The sequence below is a fragment of the Pogona vitticeps genome, chromosome 2, assembly GCF_051106095.1.
Source record: "Pogona vitticeps strain Pit_001003342236 chromosome 2, PviZW2.1, whole genome shotgun sequence".
Taxonomy (NCBI): Eukaryota; Metazoa; Chordata; class Lepidosauria; order Squamata; family Agamidae; genus Pogona; species Pogona vitticeps.
In genome coordinates, this window is record NC_135784.1 from 169,724,544 (window position 1) to 169,741,855 (window position 17,312).

The 17,312-nt window shown below is 43.3% G+C and overlaps 1 protein-coding gene across 2 annotated transcripts in view; it reads left to right on the forward strand.

Moving 5' to 3' along the window:
* The window catches only part of STAC3 (SH3 and cysteine rich domain 3), a 40,038-nt gene extending 22,927 nt beyond the window's left edge, over positions 1 to 17,111 (forward strand). For both annotated transcript variants that reach the window (XM_020778662.3, XM_072991209.2), the window contains 6 exons: positions 1,643 to 1,709; positions 5,716 to 5,762; positions 7,021 to 7,112; positions 7,500 to 7,551; positions 10,593 to 10,742; positions 11,996 to 17,111. In XM_020778662.3, the coding sequence (XP_020634321.3) occupies positions 1,643 to 1,709; positions 5,716 to 5,762; positions 7,021 to 7,112; positions 7,500 to 7,551; positions 10,593 to 10,742; positions 11,996 to 12,094 (507 nt within the window). In that variant the 3' untranslated portion in view covers positions 12,095 to 17,111. The remainder of the gene's footprint in view (positions 1 to 1,642; positions 1,710 to 5,715; positions 5,763 to 7,020; positions 7,113 to 7,499; positions 7,552 to 10,592; positions 10,743 to 11,995) is intronic.
* The last annotated feature ends 201 nt before the right edge of the window (positions 17,112 to 17,312 follow it).

Below are 17,312 nucleotides of genomic sequence, written 5' to 3' on the forward strand. Positions count from 1 at the left end.
GACACAAATACAGTGATTGATTTGACTATTGTGCAATGTCTTTCTGAGAACACAGTTGCAGGTCCCTGTCTCATGTGCAGTGAATGCGCAGCTCCTGCTCAACATCCCCTAGTCCTGCAGGTCCTCCATTTGCGAATTGTCTCTGGTAGCTTGTCTGCCAGAACCAATCAGAATCCAGCACAATGGTGGTGGCTGTTGCCGAGCAAAGAATGCACGGTGTTCTCACATTGCATTGTAAGACAGATGATCCACTTGTAGATGGGTGGATTGCATGTAACCTTCCTCCACCTATTTATGCAGAGTCACCAGTACTCTTTTCTCTCTCCCATGACACTGTGGGGGGAAAAAGTGCTGAAACAGCACTGTTTACCTTTACACGTGGTTTTTCCCACTTGAAACTCGAAAGTGGATATTTTCTTGCCTTGTTTCTTGGCAGAAAAGAGTTTCTGGAAACTTTCTAATACTTAGGAAACAGCAGCAGAGGATGGGAATGCAGTCCCAAGTGGATTGGGTGGGGCCATGTTGGCCCCTGACCCCCAGAAATTTTCCATCCCTTATGTAAGTGAAGGGAGGAATTAAACACGTGACTATAGTTGTGTCCAGCAGCCTTGCATTTAATGTAATGTATTATTCTGACCTCAAGACAGAGCATGTACAGTAAGTAAATCTCCCTGCTGTCTTCTAGTAGAGGTGAGGATGCTTTATCCCTTCATCTCAGCTTTGTAAGGCTAGAGACAAAATGTGAACCAACAACCTTTCTTTTCTGGAGAGAAGGGAAATCATCCTCTCTCCCCCCCCCCCACCTTTGTGGGAATAAAGTCCAGGGTATATATCCCAAGGTGCATTCATTTATGCCATCAACATTTCTGCTCTATGGGTCTCCGGTTTTCATGCAGAACACCTTCTAAGCATTTACCAGGATCTCTTGGGGCCCTGCCCAGGCTCACCTTACCTAGGTTCTCCTGTCATGCTTGACCTATGTTTTCATTTTGTGGCTTAGCAATTTTCAGTGTCCTTTCAGCATCTTATCGTTCCATTTATGAGGTAGAGAATCAGGGTTGAGCAGCTGTCAACAGTGGGAGGCCGACTTTGGTCTCCTTAAATTTACCAAAGGTCACTCCTGAATTTCAGTGGCAAAAGCTGCAATTTTACATTAAAACAGAGGCTGGAATCCTGTTGCTTAGATATATAGATTAGTATAGTAAATTGTGTAGTAAGTTGCTAATTTTGATGAGTCAACTCTTCTGTTGCATTCCACAGATTCAAATGGACCTGATGTGTTTGCGACTTTGGTGTAGTAAACCACAACTAAAATAGGACCTGTTTTGAGTCCATGGAACTTATAAAGGAGTTCACTTGCCAAATCCCCAGTGATTTCATGGGCCTTCTGTAGGACAGCTTACTACGCTAAAGCAACATTGTATGCAGAGAGCACATACGTACCTTGTTTTTAAGCTGAAACAGCCTTCCAGACTAATTGGCTTACCCCTCAGATATTTAATGTAATTGTGGATCCTACCCAAATAAACCATTTAATTTGGCAGCAGCTGCAAAAATAGGGAAGGGATCAGCATGCAGTTGTGTGTGCCCATCCCTACAATAAAGAAAGCACAATAACCTTCTGACCTATTTCTCTTTCTAGCAATTAGCTGCCATGATGGAAGAGGAGACAGATGTCCCTAAGCAAGAAGGTGGCAAAGCTGAGGAAGGTAAGTGGTAGGCCTTGGGGAAGCTATTCCCCAGAAGGCCCAGCAGTCTAAACATTTGCAGACTAAGTACCGCATGCATAAAAATCTGTGACAGAAAAGACAAGCGGATGATTGTAAGAAGGAGGCGGTTGACTATCTAGTTTAGCTTGCTTTGTGGGGTGGAGATGGGCACAAGCCGCTGGTTTCCCAGTTTGTGTCGGTTCGTTTTTCAACCAAACGAATATTCGGTGCTACCCAGCCTCACTTTCTCCAGCAGGGGCCCACTCAGAGGCAGCACTTGGTGGAGGGGAGGCGGGGTACGGAAGCCGGGACGCTGCCTCTGCATGGGTGCCTGCTGGAGGAAGCGGGGCTAGGAAGTGCCGAACACCTGTTTGGCCAAAAAAAAAAAAAACACAAAACACCAAACCCAACTGGCACAAGACACTGAATCAGCCGTTCCTGCCCATCTCTATCTCCAAAACAAAGCCAGCCTGGATGGTGAACCATTTCCTCCTGAATTATGGAAGCGGTGGTTTGTGCCCTTCTCTATTTGGGGGCTATCGTGAGCTGAGAATTGATAAATAAATGTTTTGAATAAACAGATACTTAATTCTGTTGGGCAGAGTGAAGTAGTTGCCCCAGGTAGCAGAAGATGTGTCGTATAAGGAGGGCGATGGTGCCTTAGGAGTTCTGTCCGCTGGAGTTCAGCAGAGCAGGGTGATGGAGGCAGCCTGTCTTACAATCCCTCAGCTTTGCTTGCCTTCCTCAGGTGAGGTGAAAGATCCATTAGCACAGTGGTCCCCAACCTTGGGCCTCCAGATGTTCTTGGACTACAACTCCCAGAAGCCTTCACCACCATCTCTGCTGGCCAGGATTTTTGGGAATTGAAGTCCAAGAACATCTGGAGGCCCAAGATTGGGGACCACTGCATTAGCAGTTACAGGCCAGTCAACTTCCACAGGTGAAATGAATAATCTTGCCCTTTATCTCTAGTAACAAAACGCCACCCCCAAATCAAAAACCTTTACATCATCTGTTGTATCAGAAGAAGGATGTACAAAGGTGGTAGAGGTTATGAACAATTCTGTTAAAAGTGTGAACTGTTTCCCAGCTGACTGTGAGTTTTAAAAACTGTTGTGCACACAAGCAGAGATGTTGGCAGTGGATACCGTAAGAGCATGTCCCACCACTCAATAGGAGAAGTGCTTAATAGAATATGGTGCTGAGTGATCAGTTCAGGAGCCTACACATCTCATCTCTGATTAAAACAAATCGTCCAGCGCAAGTATCTATCCCTTACGATTGCAAAAGTAACATTGACAGTGTTTGTACAACAAGGGGTAGAATGTTTCTAAAACAAGAAGGGGCCACCATAGGATTTCTGTAGTTGTGGACTTCAAGACTGCGGTGTGCATTTTCTCTATTTTATGTGACTTCCTGCAGAATACAGAATGCCATCTGTTCAGCATAATTGTCCAAACTGAAGTATCCAAGGGGATTTGGGGCAGGATTTGATTTTCTTCTGGTTGATTTCTTTTTAAGAAACGTATGGCCCACACATTTCTTTGCAATCTCTTCTCTGACGTGTTCCAGTGCTGGCAAATTCATGAAAACAGCATTTTTGGCACATATTTAACTGCATGGCAGTGATTCATAGTGAATCACTAATGGACATAGTGCCTACACCTCCTGGCAACACTGGACTAATGCGTAGATCTGTGTGTCTTCTATATCCCTTAGAGCAGGGGTTCGCCAGGTATACAGAGTGAATTGAACAGGATGTGAGTCAGGACAGGGCCCTGAATGCAGGACTGCCCCTCTGATAAAGGGGGGGGGGAGAGGCAAAAGTGTGGTTGAGCAGGGTGTAGTCTCAGCCTGGAGTGGGAGAGCACTTGCCTCTTGTCGGTCGGCTGCGGCTGCACAGAGCAGAGCTGGAATGCCCTCAGCAGAGAGGCTTGAAAATTTGGGCAAAATCTGGGTAACATTTGAGAAGTTGTGTTGGTGGGATGGGAGCAGGACTAAGGTTTTCCACACTCAGATTTCCAGAAGCCTGCAGAGCACTTTTTTTCCTATCCTACAACTGACAGAATAAACCATTCAATATAGATAAGTATTTTGGAATAACAGGGAAAAGTAAAATTTAGCTCCCCCCCTTATTTTTGACCACATACCAAACGTACTCTCTCTCTCTCTCTCATTTATTTCATTCTTTAGCACAGAGATTAAGCTGTATCACCTCAGGATTACTGTTATGGGTCACAGGGAGCACATTTCCCATGGCCTCTGCCTCCTGGCATTGTAGAACAATATATATTACATTCTTAATGGTAGTCTAATTTCCCACATATGTATTTGTTAGATATGACCTGTCAAAGCACTAATAATGTGGCATTCAATACCATGATGAATTGAGTTGCTGTAATGAAATACATTAATCTTTTAAAATGCCACAATAGGCTCGCCCAGGTATCTCCTAGGAGGGAAAATTCCCACAAAGATGGTATCCCCTTTAAAAAAAGCAAAATTTAAAGGCTCTTGCAAAGTTAAAATCCACTTTTTTTGTTCATTTGAGCAGAATAATACTTTGGAATGTGATTTTTTTTTTTTGAATCCCCGTTGAACAAATGTGAAAGCAATCATTGTTACATCAATGCAAATCTGTCTTGGTTTATTTTTTCTTGCCTGTAACCTCACAGGTGAAAAATGTAAGTTTGTAATCTTGTACGTTTTTTCTTTTTAATGAAAGCAATATAAAGTGGAGCTCTTTAAATGTAATCCAGTTTACTTCTCTGCAAATATAAAAAAAGACTTTTGCCTTCTCTGGGCAGTGCCCTGGCAAGGAAACACTTTCTGAGACTATTTTGTAGGAATGTGGCTCTAGTTGAGGATTGTCCTGTTGCTCAATGACCATTGATCAGTCCATATCTCCCCCTTCCCCAGCTCCCTTGTGAGTGTAATATGGCAAGTTGTTGCTATTTATCCCTTGCACTGGTTTTTAGCTAGAAGAAAAGGGAAGAAATATGAAAGTGTAGAAGCAGATGACTGGAATCTGCACCACAGAGAACTAAGCTTCTATGTTGCTATGAAGCACAACATAAGAACAAATATGTTGAAAGCATGAAAACCAACTCAGAAGATTAAATGGCATGTTTCCAACCATGCGTCTGCAAAATTAGTGGTCAACTTTGGTGATCCTCTGCTCACCAGCATGGCTGTTGGCCCCGTTGTTTGGGAGAGGATGGAAGCTGTAACCATGAAATACATTGGTTCTTTATTTTTTTTAAGCACAGATAAAGGGGAATTTATGTATATTTCTTCCCCTTGCAGGGTTTTCCCTCCAGGCATGAAGTTCTTTCAGAGCTAGCGCCTGGGAAATCTGGCATGCAAATGAAGTCATGCTGATCTTCCATAACCCGTTACAAGAAAAAAAAAGCAAGCTGGTTTGCCAGTTGAGGCATGCTCATGGTATCGTGGATAGAATGTTGGAGTAGGATTCTGGAGAGCTGGGTTCAAATTCCCACTTCAGGCAGGGAAACCACTCCTTAAATATCACACTTGTTTTGCAAGCCCTGCTCAGACCGCTATAAGTCTGATGCAACTTTATGGCATCTCTCTCTCTCTCTCTCTCTCTCTCTCTCTCTCTCACACACACACACACACACACACACACACACACACACACACACACACACACACACACACACACACACACACACACACACACACAGAGAGAGAGAGAGGCACACAGGCACACAGGCACAGAGAGAGAGAGAGAGAGAGAGAGATTGAGAGGAACAAAGAGACAGCCTTTTATCTTTTAAGGGAGCTCTCTATTTAATCACATGTTAATTTTATCATCTAGTTTTCTCTTAGGAAAAGCACTGTGGTTTGGGAGATTTTATTTTCGGTGTGCTGGGGCAGGTTCAGGGAAGAGAGGTCTGCCTAAACTCTGCTTTTCTCTTGCCTCCTCCACTTACCCTCTTCCAAATGCTGCCTCCCTGCTCCTTTCCTTTCCTTTTGCATTCAGGAAATCCAGAAGGACAGAAAGCTGAGAAGAATGCTCCTGATGACAAGGTGACTGCCTGGCTGCTCCCACCAGTTTTGGGAGGGTGTGGAGTGGGTGGGATGAGGGAGGAGAAGGCATAGGGTGCCATTCCTGCAAAGAGGCACCTGAGCAACATTTACTTTCTGTCACTCTCCTTTCTTCCTCTTTCCCAAGTCTTCTCTCTCCTGATATTAAAAACAGGTTCCGCACCTAAAAATGTTAGTGAATCCTGGCTCAGATGGCTCTTGGGCAGATAGTTGCTATATGAGAGGTATTAGAATCCCACCACCTACTAACCGGAACCTTGCAGAACACCCATTTTGGAAGTATTCCCTTTTTTAATTATCCCCTAACCTTGAGTACATACTATTTCTAAGCACTGCAAAAGCAAAAACTTGGAATCAAAGACTTAAGAGTCCACGAATTTGTTTTGTACTAAATGGAGCTCACAAACAAATTAGCATCCAGTTATCCCCTTTTCATTGCAGAAGTGTAATTTGGAAAAGGGCACAAGGGTGTTTTGTTGTTCCCTTTGCTAAATAAATGGGGATCAGCCATTCTGATGGCTTTGACTGAGATTTATTAGGAAGGAATAGATTCAGATCTATCTTTTGCCCTAACCTTCCAAGTACTATGGAATCCTGTACTACCTGTAACAGCAGTGACTATTTTACTCATAACATGGCACTTCTTTTGTGACAACTAAGGCATATGAGTGTTTCATATGGGCTGAAATCCTGTTGCTTAATGTAGTGAGTTGCTCTAGAGTAGGCCTATTAAATCAGTGATAATTTGATGAGTCAACTCCTCTGTACATTTTATTGGTCTACTCTTGTTGCAACTACGGTAGGCACCTTCAAATCAGTGGAACCTATGAAGGTGTTAACTCACCAAATCCTCACCGATCCAGTGGTCTTACTCTAGTACAATTTCCTACACTAAGGAACAAGAGTTCAGCCATTAATTTTTAAAATCATTGATAATGTTTCAGGATTTGTGATATAAATGACTAACATTTACCGGTACTTGCAATTTCAAAATGACTAGTTTATAAGGAATCACTGTGGAAGTTTTTTGGCCACTTTCTTTCCTTTTCCTCTCTCTTTTTCACTCTTTTTAAGGCTTTTTCCTCCCTTTGTTCCTCCCTCCCTCCCTCCCTCCCTCTCTCTCTCTCTCTCTCTCTCTCTCTCTCTTTTAATGTTTTTTCCTTTCTTTGTTGAGGCTGTGGTCGGTCGCTGGCTATTTCCTCTGCTTAATCATAACATTGTCCTTTCTTCTCTTGAACAGAATAAGAAGCAGCAAGCTGGGTTCCAGCAGTCTCACTATTTTATCGCACTGTATCGCTTCAAAGCCTTAGAGAAGGATGACCTAGATTTCCAGTGAGTGGTAGTCACAATAAAGTTGTGGGTCACAATATGTTGGGGGGAAATGGTTTGGACCTCATTGGTTTACAAAGAGGCACCCACCTGTCTCCCAATGCGGAACGCTTTGGGTTGTGTTCCTGATGTCAACAGAAGTCAAACCCGGTTCAATAAGCACAGTTTTCTTTTGTGAAGCAACTTCCTCCAACGGGGTCCCAATCAACTTTTAAAACCATTAATTTCCTACCACTAGCCAGTATGACCCTCTGAATTATGAGGAATCTTGCTTTCTGTCTTCCTCAAGTATTACAAATGAGGAAGGGGATCCCAGATTCCAGAATTACTTGGGGCAAGTAGACACGGATCAACAACACGGTTTTGATATTAGACCTGTTTCTCTTTCAGCCCTGGAGACAGAGTTGTCATTGTGGATGATTCCAATGAAGAATGGTGGCGGGTAAGGGGAACATTTTTTGCCTCCGGGTAGAACCTGACCATTTTAAATGAAAGGATTTATTGTTGTTGGAAATAACACTACAGAATGATCTTCAAAAGCCCAGTAGCCCTGAAAGCATTATCAGGGACTTGACTCAGTTCAGTTGTTGACAATGTTCCTTCTAATTCTCTGGAGCTCTGCACAGAAACTCCGTCCTCTGTGCACAGAGTTCCAGCCACAAAGGGAAGCAAATGGGCAGAGATGTACGCACAGAGATGCATGCGCCCGCGTGGCTTAGAGGGAACATTTGGTGTTGTAGCTTTATAATGGGGCTGAAACCTCTGGCCTGTGGGACAAATTTGGCCCATGGAGGAAAGAGCCCCAGCCCTCTCTCTTAATCAGTATCTGGGATAGCTCTGACTTCTTTCCTTATTCTCTGTCCCGGAGGTGTGGTCTTTCATCTTTTTGGATGCCAACTCCAAGATTTCTCCAAGAATTCTTCAGGCAGAATTCTGGGAATTCCAGCCCACAAACACACACCTATATTTCACTCACTGGAGAAGGGCCTGTTTCAGGAGCTGCATAACATCCCCCAGCTTTGCTTCCTGTTTGTTAAAATATGAATTAAAAAAGTGGTCGCGTTGTTTCCTGGGAGTTGTAGTTTTTTTGGGAAGCACCTGCTGTAAGCCTAATGGACATTCAGACTACAACTCTCAAGAAGCATGGTAGCAGCTTCCCTCCCCCCCTTTTTTAACATTAGCAACATCCTCTGGGGTAGGTCCTTCTCCAGGTGAGCAAAATGTAGATGCATGTCTATGGGCTGAAAGTCCCGGAATTCTGCCTGGGGAATTCTTGGAGAATTCTGGGCGTTGGAGTCCAAAAAGACAAAAGAACACACCCCTAATAAGAAGATCTGGCTGCCTACCAAGAAATAGTTCCATACACTTGCTTTAGAATTAGGATCCTTTAATTCTGATTCATGGCCTATATAGTATCACACTTGTAAGTTTCCTTCTCTTCCTTCAGTGCTGTCCAAGGCATGTCTGTAAGATGAACATAAACTGGTTTTAACAGTTAATGCTGCCCTCTGAAACCGGTGTTGCTCAGACAGAATGAAGGGTGAACTCCCATGTGCCATTATGTCTGCATTCAAAGGCAATTGATCAGTCATTGTAGCTCCTGGCATCCAGGATCAATACTTCCTTTCTCTTGACATAGCAGCTGGATTTGAAGGGTCAGCAGCCACACTCGGCTGCATCAAGAAGATGCAGTGGAGACAATGTTGTTAATAATGGCAGAAGGACCGGCCCTGCGATTAGGCAGAGTGAGGTGACTGCCTCAAGTATGAGATGCTGGGAGATGAGGACAAGTAGGAAGAAGTGAAGGATAGGGCTTTGACTGTCACACAGGCTGTCCTGTGCCTCCTACATGACCCTCCTCTCTTCAAATGGGTCGGGAGATCCTGTCCCATTGCCAGGGTTAAAGGGCAATATGACCCACCCATCTGATTCACTTCCTTATGTAGAAACAGGAATGTGTTCTCTTGATCAGGAGTGTCAGGCAGGTGGGAAGATCCAGCCGGCTGTATGAAATCTTTTGATTACCTTTTTGTGGAAACAATCTACTGTATGATGCCATGAAGATAATTTGAAATTAGAGTAGTACAGTACTCTTTTGAAAAAAAAAACATAATAAAATCTGGGCTGTGTGTGTCTTATGCCATATCAGTCTTGAAAATACTTAGGACATTTAGCACTTCATCTTGCTGCTATCTTCATGGTTTGTTGGGCGACACCTTGACTGTTGAACTATTTAAATGTTTGTACTTTTGCAGACGCGTCTTTAAAAGCTAACTGTTTGTCTTCAAATGTAAGAGTGGCCAGTGCATTTTATTGGACCTTTAAAAAAAAAAAAAAACCAAATTGCAAGCATTTGTGGAGAAAATTCTACTTCTCCAGACTTGGCACAACCCCTTTATGGGTAGTGCAGAAAAATTGTACACAAGAGTCCAAAAATTGGTGGTGCACATCTGTGACAGTTGATCTCGGTCCTCTAAGGCTGCGGTCTCAAGCCTCTTTGCAGCATGGTTAGGAATTTTTACACCCGTCTCTTAGGACCAAAAGGCTGCCAGTATGTGCTGTGTGGATCTCAGCCACCTTTTACTGAAAAGAAATATACCCAGCAGTGAAGGAGGAGATGGGGTGTTTTGCAGGGTAGATATAGGGTGGAAAATAAAAGTGGGGAGGAAATGCTTAATTCTTTGTCTGCCTATAAGTTCTCCACTTCCAAACAGCGGCACTGGCAGAGAACGGGGAAAGCCATATGCTTGCCTCCTTCCACTCTCAGGCAAATTCTAGGTTGCAGTTCCTAGTTGGGCAAAACATTAACTGTCATGTGAACTCATAGAGAATGGAAGGGGTTAAGCACCCCTTCCTATCCAGTGAGTCTTCCCTGCAAAAGCCATCCCTCTGTTATTGGAGTTGCAAGGCAACTGCAGGATAGCAAACTCAATATACTGCTCTTACCCCATAATTCCATCCCAGACAATCATCACCTATGGAGAAAGAAACTTGCCCTATTTTATGTAGTAATAAACTGAACACTTTTTTTGAGGCAGTTCAAGGAAATCTGCAAAATTTATTACAAGTCTTTCCCCCTTATTGAAAATACTGCTTTTTTTAAAGGATTCAGTAGCTTCTCTTTTGCAATACTTTAATGTTGTCCATTTAGAACTCACTATTCTGAGAATAAGTGAAGAGAAATCTGGATGGGCAAATATTTACATATTTTGGAGGGATTGGGGAGAGAAAAGATACCAGTTTGGCAGAAACATATATTCGAAGGTAAAAATTGTATTTTGTCACACTTTTTTTTGTACGACAGGAAGAAATGTATGCTCATAATAGGGGAGCATGTACAGACAAATGTTAAAGATTCCCATCCTTGCTGTCTTGTTCAGGAGACAAATACCTAACAACTGTCTTGTTTCAATCTTGTTTGGTGGGGGGTAGGACTTGAAGTTGACTTTATAAATCTGCCTTTATAAATCTTGCCTCTTTTAGGGCAAGAAAGTTGGAGAGGTTGGGGACAAAATAGGATACTTTCCACCCAACTTCATTATCCGGGTGCGTGCAGGAGAACGGGTACTCAAGGTGACACGTTCCTTCGTGGGCAATAAAGAGATTGGGCAGATCACACTTAAAAAGGATCAGGTACGTTGACTGGAGGTGCAGCTTCACAGACAGAACGTTTCCTGGAAAGCTGGAACAAGGTTTAACTTCAGATCAAATGCTGGGGATGGACAAAGAAATGGGGGTCTAGTGTTTTGATCTGTACAAAGACTCTTCCTTGGGTGGTGCTTCATTTCTCCCCATTCTGCAGCCCCAGGTATTTCAAAACCCAGAGGTAACTTTGGGAGCAGCTATTGGGAAAGAAATGGGACGGAAGTTACTTTATTGGTGCAAAAAGTAATTGTAGTAACTTTTTAAAGTTATATTTTCAGGATACAGTATTTTAAAGGGACATTTTGATAGGGTTCTCTGAAAAATATATACCGTATTTTTCGCACCATAAGACGCACTTTCCCCCCACAAAACAGGGGGGTGGAAAGTCTGTGCTTCTTATGGAGCGAAGAAAACAGATTATATTTTCCTGTTTTCTTCTCCTAAAAAATTGGTGCGTCTTATGGAAAGGTGCGTCTTATGGAGCAAAAAATATGGTATACTGTATACCGTTTTCTCATTTATCTCAAGGTATTTATATTAAAATAATGAAAAACAATTAAAAATGAATATGTAGTGGCACAGGTAATCCATTATAGTCATTTATTAAGTGATGGAACACAGTGAAAAAACAAATGAACAATAAAACTAATGGCACAAGTAATGTGATGGCCCAAAATCCTGTTATGTAAGGTAAGCAAAGTCATACCTTTCAGTTCATTCTTCCCCAGAAAATAAAGAGCTCCTATCCCCAGCTGTGATTTTTTGGGGGGTGTATTTACACACTGGCATGGTGCATGTTCTAACTGGGGCTCTTTATTTGCTGCCAAGAGATGTGCCCAATTTATGACTTTGCTTATGTTACATGACAAAATTTGGGATGGTGAGTTAGTTTTTTATTTATTTATTTATTTATTTATTGGACTTATATACTGCCCCATAGCGCTACAAGCACTCTCCGGGCGGCTTACAATTTTTCATTATACAGGCTACACATTCCCCCCCCCCCCCCCAGCAAGCTGGGTACTCATTTTACCGACCTCGGAAGGATGGAAGGCTGAGTCAACCTTGAGCCGGCTACCTGGGATTTGAACCCCAGGTCGTGAGCACAGTTTTAGCTGCAGTACAGCGTTTTAACCACTGCGCCACGAGGCTCTTTTTAAGCAATGTATTGAGCAACGACAACAGATTACTTTTTAAACTTCAAAGCCATCTCACCCATCATTCCTTTCCCCCTGCTTTAGATTGTGGTGCAGAAAGGTGAGGAGCTGAATGGGTACGTGAAAGTCTACACTGGCCGCAAGGTGGGTCTCTTTCCCGTTGACTTCCTGGAAGAGATCTGAGGCCAGCCCTGGCATTGACCATGGTTTTTCATAGCCTGAGAAGGCCAGGTGGTTTCCTTGGAGAGAAATTCCCGACCGCCAAAGGACTCTCTGCAATGGAGTTGGGTCCCGTGAATGCCTGTGGGCCAGAGTGAAGATATGCTGCCAAGGCCTGTATCTCTGAGCTAAGATCCAAGGAGAGAAAGACATGTACTACCATTTCAGGGGCCTTGGTTTTCCCCTTGAACTCTGTGGTTTGGTGGTAGATTCTTGGATGGGTTTAGCCATTATCTCTTGATGACATTGCCATGGAGTTACTGGGATGCGGCCCAGGCCGTTTTGGTTCCTGCCTGCAAAGGAAGTGGAAAGTTCATGTTGACTGCCAGACTTGACAAAATGACATTTGCTGCTCCCCCTTACAAGTGGCACCAAGTGTGTGTGTGTGTGTGTGTTTGTGTGTTTACTCAGAGACTGATATAAATGGCTGCCCCTTTGCTTGTGAAGTCAGGCCTGGCTCCCATGTCGCTTGGATTGCTTATTGTTATGTTTTCCCAACATATGTTATATCTCATGATCTAAAACAACCTACCAATCTGGGTATAAAAACAGGAGGGTTTGAGGCTGATGTCCAGCAAAATGATCTGACTACTTCAGAGGATGTGGGGCTGATCATATCCCGTTATGATGCTGAAGCGACATACCTCTCTCATTATCCTCTGCCTCCGTTTCTTGCTATTGTGTAATAGGTTGTTGTCCTCTTCCAATCACCTCTCTGGCTTTGTTATGAGGGGCCTGTTGTACTACTGATTGTATTATTTTATCATTGACATACATTTCTCTGTACACAACCACTAACATGGCTTTTTGCCTGTTGACATGTGATGGAGGAGGAAGCGGCAAGGTTGCTAAGAGCCTTGGTATGGAAAACTAGGCCTTGCTACTATCCTTGTATACTTTGAGGTGGTTCAGAAGGGCTCAGAGGCCACGCTGAATGTGTGGTAGTAATGGTGCTGGCAGTAGGAGATGCTGTAAAAGCCAGTCTTTGCTCCGTACAAAGACGTTTCCAGGTTTCAGGGTTGCTCAGAGGATTGGCGGCAGGATAGACAACTTGGGAAGGTCCAGAGGCCAACTTGCTGGCCCCAGGAACTGCCAAAGACTGTTCCAGTCCACCCAAATAATCAGAAGGTGTGAAAAATCAGCAACAAAAATTCTGGCTTCATTTTTCTGGGTTAGGATTTTGGGGGGAGCTTGTAGAGGGCTGTACCCTGTTTTATTATACAACCCCCCACTCTAGAGGGCACTAAAATAGTCTGCATGTGGCTCTCCAAAGTTTCAACTTTCTCTTCCCTGGTTTATAGGCAGTATTTGGTAAGCAGTATTTGCTATACGAAGAGTCGGACACGACTTAACGTCTAAACAACAACAATGACAATTTGCTATGCAGAATCTGCCCATGGTTGCTGTTCCTGGCCCAATCATACCCATTTGACCCAAACTCTTTGCCCACGTATGCCTTGTGAACATTTGCAAACTTATCACCATAGGTTCTTAAATGCAATTGTGGCATGTCCAGGGTTTCACATTTGATGATTGATGCACTGACAGCTGTTTTCTTAAAAATTTGTGAAGCAAGCTTGAAAACCTAATGTTTGTGCTCATAGCTGCACAGCTATCATTTGCCCCAAACATACCAAGGTATCAAAAAGTTCTAAATTGTGCTTGACTTTCACTTGCATTCTGTCTACATGCATACAACTTTTGTAGCAGGCCCCTTCCTCAGTGTTAAACACTTAGATGTTGGCAAGACAGCAGTGTTGCTCATCTCTCTCCTCCTCTAGTGCTGAAATCCCATTTAGAGTCTCCTATGTCTAAGCAAGTGTTGCAGCTCTGTGGCTAGTGCTGACTTGTAAATAAGCCAGTGCTCTCTAGATATTGAGGTTTTACATTTTTTGGGGGGGATCTCCCCAACCAGTCCAATCACTTGGTAGCTTGTTTCCCTTTCATTTCATGGAAGTTTTATTCCATGTATATACGAATACTTTGGCTACATTCTCTTGGAGCCACTAGAGGGTGCTGACACATCTACAAAATTCGGGCTGTTTGGATACGGTGACCTCTTCTGAAATATTCATGATTGTTCCCTTTATCTTTTTCCAAAGACCATGATGTCCTCATACAGCAATACTGGATAATTATCTGTCAAAAAGCAGGAAGCCAGTGTAGCCGAACAAACGCAACTTTCTCGCTGATCCAGTCTTGATGCGAAAGTAACAGGAACAGGCTAAATAGCTTTTACCCTAATGAGTCTGGGCTCATTGTTTTCCTGATGCCATACTTAGTGATTTAGCTTGTCAAAAAACAGATTTAGATAATACGAATAGCCAATAGGAACACTGGAAATGATGTTAAGTCTTAACCATGGTTAGTTACTAGGAAACAAGTTGATCCGACTTACATACCCCCCCCAATACCTCAAGATTCTTGTCCTGCTCCCCCCCCCCCCCCCGTTTCTCCTGCTAGAAACCGGAGATCTTCATGGCAGTTTCAACTTTGGATTCAACAGCTCTAAAAAGTGAAATTCTTTTGCATTCTAGCCAGTTGCCTGGGTTCTTCAGACCATGCGTTCATTTCTTTCCCACATTTCTTTTCCCATTTATTCTATCTTGAATGATCAGCTGCAATAATCTGTATATTATATTTCTCGTTATGTGAATGACATATTCTAGCTTTCTAGCATTTTCTATGTGTTTTTGTGTTTGTTAATTTGCCTTAGTACTACTTCACTGGTCACTCTCTGGATCCAGGGAATTATTAAGCATCATGTAGAATCCGCATTTCAGAGACTCCTACCTTTTTCATAATAGTCTATACTTCTCCCTTAAATAACACTGAAGTTAGGGGCTCCCATGTAGTTCAAAATCTATGTACAATTCTTATGTCTCCCATAATGTAATTGCAGAGCATAAACAGTTGGTTAACACACACACACACCAACACGCACACAGAAAGAGAATAGATGAATTTATTGCATACAAATTTGCATCTCTAGCATCTGCAACTGCTTAAGCAAAGCAATCTTATTTTTCATATGCTAATTTATGCAAATCAACATCATCTTTGGGGAGGGGCAGAATGTCTTTCCATGGAATTTTACAAGTGTTTCCCCTCTAGAGAAGGCTGGCAGAAATGCACCACCTTTCTCTGTGTGAGTGATGCACTATCCAAGATGATGGGCCAAGAGCAGGCTCACTCTTGGTCTACTGGTGTCTTCTTGAGTCCTTCCTGCATGAGCCATCCAGGAGCCAACTTTACCCCTCCTTCACCTCTGCCTCCTGATGCAGCGGGTCAGGCTAAGAGAGTGGGTCCCATGGGCAATACTTTCTCCTTTTGCAGAAGTGTGCCCGGAGAAGCCCAAGTGGAAAGGTGCTACATGAGTGTCACCAAGGTGAGAGCCCAAGGTTGACTCTTCCCTGCTGCTGTGACCTCCCCTGACCCACATCAGCTTCCCAGCATGCCTCACCAACTTCTTTGGCTGCCATGCGAGGAGTGAAAAAAAAAATCTATATCTAATCAAAATTGTGATACCCAGACCCATGCAATTCATGGGAAAAGTTGTATTTTAAAGTCTGTGAGTTCTTGCTATAAAGTGGCATTGAGAATGCACAGCACGGTACCATGTGAAGATGAAGTAGCTCCAAACCAATACAGACCTTTATTTAGGTTGAAGCAGGAACTACTGAGTCCCCAAGGCTGGAGTCAAAATGGATTTGTAAACAAGGAGAGAAGCAAGAGTCAGACACATTAAAAAGAGAGAGAGGAAGAAATACACACATCACCTGATGCCAGTGCATGTGACTGTTGCAGGTTGGATGTGAAAGGCAAGTGAAAGGAACAAGGCAGATGAGTTATATAGCTAGCCAGAATATGTAGTCCATCTAAAGTAAATGTAAGTACTCTCAGGACAGGCCCTTGAGAAGGATCAGGTCCCTGTGTCTCCATCACTGGTGCTTTGCCAGTGGGAGAGCAAAGGAAGGCCTGTCGTTGGGAGACGGTCTCCTACTGGAAATGATTTCAGGTTTGTTTTCATCTCTTGCAACACTGTGAGCCCCTGTGATTTCTGAGCCGCCTGACTTTACAGCCGTAGTCCGATTTCACCCAGAGCTCGGTCAGGCTGAGTCATGTGTAGGCAAAGAGGATGAGAACTTGGCAAACAGGGAGAATTTGCATTTCGGATGAGATGTGTGTAGGAAATGTTTGCATAGCTCTCTGATCAGATGAGATGGGGGGGGTTTAAGCAAAGAAAGCATATACACAGGGTGTTTAAAATGGCTTTTAATCTTCCAGGCATCTCCAGCTGCCTGTCTAGAACCTTTTCTGTACTTCCTTTGTGGGTGAGTAATGTTGAAGAAGAAAGCTAAGATGGTGTTAAGGATGCCCAAGGCAGTATAAGTGGAGTCTCTTTTTTTTGTCACTTAGAAGCGTAATTCACATTTAGAAAGCACATTTTGGACTACAGCTGTCAGAAACTCCAAGCCAGTGTGGTCATACAGGCTGGGGGATTCTGGGAATTGTAGTCCCCAAGCTTTAAATCCAGTGTCTACATATGGTTGTACATGCTTCCTGCCATTTTGAATCTGGCTACTTTACATTGATAAGGAGTGGCCAGATGATGAAGCACAGTTGTTCTGCACATGACACCTCTGACTGCAGGTGTATTCCTATTCACGGCATGTGCGAAACTACGCGTAATACAACTGTCTCGGTGCATGATTGCACTGCACAGTTGGAGGATTTGGTATGTGGAGCAAAAATTAAGAATCTGAAACATTCATTGCTTCTGCTGCTGCTACTCTTGTTTGTAAACAAGCAACTGATCCTCAGCGATGAGAGGTATCATCCAAAAAGTCTGGTCACTGTCTGGTGGGATCTCAAAACTCGGACGGGGCTGAGGTGGAATTCCAGATGTTGTGTCATGGCATGGATTGTCCATATGTTTAACAATTAGGAGAAGAATAAAGTATATGAAAGTAGTAAATGACAGAGAGGTTCACACAGTTTATTTTGGTCCCACAATACGGCTTTTTTTTGGCACGGACTATGGGTTACCTAGGGGTCAAGATATGCACACTAGTCAGTGTAATCCTACCCCCCATTGAAAAATATCCTGAAGTTGAAACCACAAAGTCCTTTTAATCCCAAGGACCCACATTTTGGAGATTTTTTATGAGATGCTGTTCAT